General features: G+C 44.7%; 1 protein-coding gene across 1 annotated transcript in view; it reads left to right on the forward strand.

Moving 5' to 3' along the window:
• Positions 1–1,145: 1,145 nt before the first annotated feature.
• LOC105506921 (neuroblastoma breakpoint family member 6-like) overlaps positions 1,146–7,091 on the forward strand; it is a 17,948-nt gene continuing 12,002 nt past the window's right edge. The window contains 7 exon segments of the mRNA XM_011935224.1: positions 1,146–1,328; positions 1,431–1,643; positions 3,060–3,159; positions 4,222–4,325; positions 4,328–4,435; positions 5,492–5,552; positions 6,399–6,610. Coding sequence (XP_011790614.1) covers positions 1,466–1,643; positions 3,060–3,159; positions 4,222–4,325; positions 4,328–4,435; positions 5,492–5,552; positions 6,399–6,610 — 763 coding nt within the window. The 5' untranslated portion in view covers positions 1,146–1,328; positions 1,431–1,465.

Below are 7,091 nucleotides of genomic sequence, written 5' to 3' on the forward strand. Positions count from 1 at the left end.
TTGGGTAGCCCGTGGTCACACTCATCACGCCCTCAACTCAGGCAAGTCCAGCAGCCACACTTAGGAGATCTGGGCTACAGGACAAGCTCCCAAGTCCTAGCCTCACAAAACCTAGTTGAGGATGAAAGCTGAGAAAGTGAGGAGGTGGTTCAGGGGAGCACGCTCCCCTACTCGTCCCTGTCATCTCAAACTCACCTTCTGCTGCACAGGAACACTGAGCATCACCAACCACCCCTGACCGTGAGTTTGATCTTGCCAGGTTCTGTCAGTGGAATGCAACCACACATCAACGATGTTAGAGCAACTCAATAAATAAATATGTATATGTCCAACAATATTCTCTGAGAAGCATTCAAGGCCGGGTTCTTTTCAATATATGGGAAAACTAAAAACAACAAAATAGCCTCGGGTTTACAAGATTCCCCAAGATACATGGTCATACATGTTTTCAGGGGATATGTACAAATGATGTTGATCACTTAATACCTTGAAAAGAGCTCTTGTGGGACCAGAATGATATTTGTAAGTGACAAGTATGAAACGAGTGTTCAGTTACACTAAAAAACAAATCAACCCACACATAGAGGAAGAGCTATAGATGTGGGGATGTGAAACTGGTCTTAAGTGTAATGAAAAGCCAAGATGCTGCCCCAGTAAGAGAAAAGAAATCAACATAACAATGGGATGCAGCAAGAGGAATACTGAGCCAGGAGAGAAAATATTTTCAAAAAGGAATTATTCATTCACTTTTCAGTAGCTACAGAAAAAAATACAGAAAACCCAGAGGATATCATGGCAGTCTAAAAGTCTGATATCTTTCACATGTGGAAAAGCCTTAAGATCTGATTCAACTTAGAGAAGGTAGAGTGATTTTGTGACTACCACTAAGAAAATATAAGCTTTTGGGAAACTACCTCTACCTTGACGATTTTATACACACAAGAGATGAGCAATGAGGAACATGCTTAGATGTATTGGGAAAGAGGTGGGCCTGTAACATTGTCACAAGGGTGCACTAATACTGAGAGTGACTGCTGAAGAAATGGTCCCCATCAGTGACCCTCAGGTGAGACCAGGGCCCTAGTGTTTCAGCACATCCTGGGCAATTGGAATGCAGGGCTCCTAAGATTCCATGACACCCCCACCTTCTAATTCTGTTATTGCAACTGCAGACCGTTACCTGGCACGCTGGCTGCAACCTCCCTCACTCTTGTCAGAGTCGGAGCTATAGGCAGTGCCTTCAGCTCTGAGCTCAGGCATCCTAGACCCTGTTTTTGTGGTTAAGGACTCTAAAGTGTTGTGGGGTGTTGATCAAGTTTCTCTCAACTGTAAGTTAACAATTCCAGTTATTGTCATCTCTCAGTACTGATGAAACCTAACTGATTTCACTAGTTTTTGACCCATCGTGTGTTTGGGTTTCTTCTCCCCAGTCCCTGGCTCTACCTCTTCTGCCACAAACGTCAGCATGGTGGTATCTGCCGACCCTTTGTCCAGCGAGAAGGCAGAGATGAACATCCTAGAAATCAACAAGGAATTGCGCTCCCAGCTGGCAGAGAGCAATCAGCAGTTCCGAGACCTCAAAGAGAAATTCCTTATAATTCAAGCTACTGCCTACTCCCTGGCCAACCAGCTGAAGAAATACAGTAAGTTCTATAGATTCAGCATCACGAAAGTGATGAATGACCACCTGTGGCCTCTGAGAAACTGAACGGTCTCTTCATCAAAATTAATGTCATCCTTCCCATATATCTAGGAAAATAGAAATGGATTTTTTAACTTCATGGTGTTAAGAATGGAAAACAGAGACACAAAGTATTTAGCAACTTTTCCATATTTGCAGTCTGGTATGAGGTGAGAGTAGAGTTAAAATCCAACATGTTGACTGCTGACACAGGCACAGAACCACCTGTTTTTCTGAGCGATAGGCTAAATCATGTTTATGAGAATCCTCTCTGTACCATGTAAGATGCTGCAGACAGGTAACATCTAGTCTGTTGGTCTAAACGTCTGGGACTAATGAACTTCCATTCACTTCAAACTTCTTTGAGGCCCAGTAGGCAAAGCTCTATTCTGGGCACCCTGGGGGAAACATAGTGACAGTACACAGCACCCGCTCTAAGGAGTTTAAAGAGGAGATTGCTCCTAATAGTAACTGTGGCAGCCGTAAGTGACAGCATCAAGAGCAGGGAGTACCATGGTGAGAGGGAAGTCCTGCTTCCTGGGGCACAGGCTCTTATTCCTAAAGAGGAAGAAAGCTGACACATAAGATATTGTGGAGGTAGCAGTGTAGTGTGCAGAGCAGGGACCCTGGGCTCCTGGGCTCCATCCAAGTTGCCTATTTTCTCTGTGCCTAGGTTTCCTCATCTGTTCACTGGGTACTATAATAATATGTACCCCAGAAAAGTGCTGCAATGACTTACATGATCCATTTCTTCTAAATCTTCTAGAACATTTTTTGGCACAGAGAAATGTTCTTCATTCTCTCTATTCTTCATTCTACTGTGTCTAACTTAATTCAAAGTTTATTAGTATTTGGGCATATTTCTATTATAGCCTTTGGGTGTTATGCCTCATATTTTATGCAATTATATTCAGATATGATATTTTACATATTTGACATACTTGTGCTTGAAATTTCTAGTACCAGGGAAACCATGAGTCCCATAGTGCTAAGAGTCCTTCCGACTGTGCAGGATATCATTACTTCATGCCCCAGCACAGTGTTTTACAGGAGAGGCTGCAAGGCTTGGGGAAGTGACCCAAGATTCAGAGTCAGACCTCAGGAGCTGTGAATTCTGACTCTGCCTTGTTCCAGGTGAATCATCTTGTCGAGTTACTTGATGTGCCCTTGAGTTTCTTTCTCCCCATCTCTATCTTGGGTAGTATCAGATGCCAGAAAGTTAAGAGGTTGATAAATAAAAATGTGGAAATGCCTGCCTAGAGCCTGGTACTGGGGCTGCTTTCATCTTTTGGATGGATGCTGCCACCTGCCCTGTAGGCAGTGATCCCAGCAGCATGTCCAGCCTTGCACTGAGGCAGGTGTGTCTGTCTTTTCTCAGAATGCGAAGAGTACAAAGACATCATAGACTCTGTGCTGAAGGATGAACTGCAGTTCGTGGAGAAGCTGGCAGAGAAGCTCAGACAAGCTGAGGAGCTTGGGTGAGTAGGCCCTGTTGGGGGCAGGCAGAGGGGCAGGGGTGTGAATCTGAAGTTCAGCAACTCAGCTGGGAGAACTAAGAGCTAAGCTGGGCCAGGACAAGGGCAGGCATTTACATGGCAGGCACATATCACACAAATATTTATAAAACAGAGAACAGTCATCTTAGTAAGTTATGGGTTGCAGTTGTTTCTTGAACCTTGTTTTCTCTTTTTAAAACAAGGCATTGTTGAGGTGAAATTTGCATAACCAAAGTTAATTAAAAGAAAGTGAACCACCCAGCAGCATTTAGCACACTCAGAATGGCATGTGATCACCACCCCATTTACTCTCAGTTAGAATCACCTCCTGACTGACTGCCGCATGTCATTCATTCAAGCAATGTTGCCTTCTTGACCCTGTCATTTTTTTCTTCCTACATCTTTCAAATCCAACCCATTTGCACCTGGTCACATTTCTGTGCATGGCTTTAGTTCTATTTACTGCAAGATGCACTGTGTGAATTTCCATATAGAAATGTCTATGGCCAAAGTGAGGAACTGAAAGGAAATCCATTTGGACCTGATCTAGGAAGACACCGGCTGTTTTTTTTTGTTTGTTTGTTTTTTATTATACTTTAAGTTCTAGGGTACATGTGCATAACGTGCAGGTTTGTTACATATGTATACTTGTGCCATGTTGGCGTGCTGCACCCATCAGCTTGTCATTTACATCAGGTATAACTCCCAATGTAATCCCTCCCTCCCCTCCCCCCTTCCCATGATAGGCCCCGGAGACACTGGCTTTTGTTTACAGAAAGAATAGATGAATGGAACATCATCGAGGATCTTACAGGGGCACTCTCTTATATAGAGGAAGCCTTAAAATACATATATATACCTTAAAAAATATATTTTTATTAATATTATTATTTTTCTCTTGGCCACAGGCATTTCTCCAAACAGGTGCTGACCTTCTCCTTGGAGGTCTCCTTGAGGACATTCTGAAAGATATCTATGTCGTAGTATTAAAACTGATCATTCATTCCTTTCCTTTATTAAATGTTCTCTACTATCTCACCTTAGGCAATATAAAGACCCGGTTCACTCTCAGGCACGAGAGCTGACCCAGTTACGGAGGAAGTTACAGGAAGGGAGAGATGTCTCCTGCTCACTGAATCAGCATTTCAAGGCCTCCTCGCTCCTGATGACCTTGACAAGTCCCAGGGTCAGGACCTCCGAGAGCAGCTGGCTGAGGGGCACCGGCTGGCAGAGAGACTTCTCCGCAACCTCAGCCCAGGTGAGGTGGCCACGGGCCGTGATGACACACAGCTCTAGGCTTATGAAAGTCCCCAGACCTCCACACCTCCACAATGACAATTTTATGGCTAGTGTATCTTTCCTGTAAACATTTGTGGCCATGACATGACCAGAACTTCCTGGGTAAAAACAGAGATGGGAAACCCATGGGGCTGGAGGTCACAGTATCGCAAAGGTCTCCTCCTTTCTTGATGGAACATGGTCTTTGGAGCAAGAGGCAGCATTTGCCCGGTTTTAAACGACAGGAAAGAGGCTGTGACAGGAGGCAGCTTGTTAGAGTGAAAAAAGCCCGGCCTAAGAGTGAAGGTTCCCAGGCTCTATCTTCAATGATGTCTTTACCAACTGTGGCCAACTGATTAATTTATCCTTCCTGGGTTTCTGTCTCTAAATCTGTAAAGGCAAACAAACTATCTCTGGCATTCAAATGTGGGAACACTTATGACTACATTGCACAATGAGATAAAGCCCCTTGCTGTGTGCTGTTGGAGAAGGTACTTGAAGTGCTGGCTGGCACTTGGTGGTAGGAAGCGGTTGAGGCTGGAGCATCCCCATGGAGACAGTGTCCCTGGATAACACAGTGTAAACCACCGGGAGGCCCATGAAGTCCCTGATGTATGGAGTATTGTGGGACAAGGCTGTTTGTCCTGTTCTAAGAGAAAGATACAGGTTCTAAATGTGAGCTGTGACAAGACACAGAGCCTGTGCCTGGGAATCAGATCTGTGGCAGGATTGGGGAGACAGCTGCTGAAGTTCAGAGAGAGGCTGGACAAGCCTGTAGTGATGTGAAGAGGAAAAGGTCTTTTCAATATTTGGCCACATCTTGATGGTGACCCTGCAGATCAGAAATGCATTGCCTCATGGATCAGGAAACCATTCCAGGGCATTTTGTTAAAGATAAAACATGAGAGCTCTTGTACAATGTGGTCTCATACATATAGATGTTTGTGTATCCGTGCACATAGGGCTCACTGTACTTGCATAGGTGAAGTGGGAAATATCTGAATGGACACTTCTGTATTTGCAGAGAATGATGAAGACGAGGATAAAGATGAGAAAGATGAGGAGGTTGAGAAAGTACAGGAATCACCTGCCCCCAGGTAACACTGAATAATCAGGAGAGGGTAATGGGTGGTAAAATATGAAAAAGGGCTCAGAAAGAACACAAGGAGGGTGAAGGTAGTCACAGATTCCAGATGCAGGATAAGAAAGCTGCAGAGTCCACTGATTCCATACACTCACCCAGCAAGGAAATAGCCCTGTTAACATGCTTGTCCATTGTCTTCATGGTACCCGTAAGCATGACCCTAGATGAACTCACAGCCCAAGGGACTTCCTGCACACACAGAGGAGAACTTTTCTTCTCTGTAGTGAAAGTCAGGAGGAGATGCAAAGCTGCTTTATACACAGTTGTCTTTAGGTTCCTTTTAGTAAAGATAAATAATAGAGGCAACAAGCAGAGGAAATAGGAAGCACCTAGCAAAGTTGAACATGAAGAAAAGTATTTAGACAAAAAAATTTACATTTCATGCCACAATATTAAAATTAAAAAAAAATCTAGAAGGCACACCATCTCCAGAGTCCACAATGGCTTAAACGCACGTATTCCTGTGGCCACAGTGAACTACAACCCAGCTTAGACACACAGTGTGGCAGCTGTTTTTGGATCTCTGTGTGTGCTCTCAAGACTGTACCATACAGAGACAGCTGAGTCTCCGTCCTCAGCTCCTATCTACCCAGTGCAATGACCACCAACCACTGTTTCCTCTCTGGTTTTCTCTGCTCTGCTGCAGAGAGGAGAGGATTGTCTGTTCCTTCTTAAAGGGAAACTCCCCTTTGCTTTCTGAGACCACTCTCTTCTGCCTCCTGTCAAAACCAGTAGGACTTCCTGGTCCAATGCCTTTTGGTTTAATCTTCTGTCATTTCTATCCCACCTTGCTCATCAGGGACGTGCAGATGGCTGAAGGAAAGGAAGTCCCTCAGGACTCACTGGAGGAATGTGCTGTCACTTGTTCAAATAGTCACGACCCATCTGACTCCAACCAGCCTCACAGGAGCTCCAAAATCACATCTGAGGAAGACAAAGTCAACTCTGCTCTGGCTGTAGAGAGTGAACCCTCTCATGATGAAGGGGAGGAAGCTCTAAACATTCTCCCAGGTAGCCTCTCTATTCTTTGTCCCTCCTGCCTCTGTCTAGGCTGAGGACAGGCTGCATACATGCATATTGGTTTGATTTACATACAAGACAGAGCTGGGTGCAGTGGCTCATACCTGTAATCCCAGCACTTTGCGAGGCCTAGGTGGGTGGGTCACTTAAGTTCAGGAGTTCAAGACCAGCTTGGGAAATGTGGTGAAACCAATCTTTACACAGAATATGAAAAATTAGCCAGACATGGTGGTGCATGCCTGTCATCGCAACTACCCGGGCAGCTGACGCGGGGAGTCATCTGGACCCAGGAGGCAGAGGCTGCAGTGAGTCATAATTGCACCACTGCACTCCAGCCTGAGTGACAGACAGAGTCCCTGTCTCAAAAAAAAAAGAAAAAGACAGAGAGAAACAGAGAGAAAGAGAGAGAGAGAAAGAAAGGAAAAGAAAAGAGAAAGAAAGAGACAGAGAGAGAGAGAAAGAAAGAAAGAAA

This window comes from Colobus angolensis, unplaced genomic scaffold (genome assembly GCF_000951035.1).
Source record: "Colobus angolensis palliatus isolate OR3802 unplaced genomic scaffold, Cang.pa_1.0 Scaffold141, whole genome shotgun sequence".
NCBI classification, from domain to species: Eukaryota; Metazoa; Chordata; class Mammalia; order Primates; family Cercopithecidae; genus Colobus; species Colobus angolensis.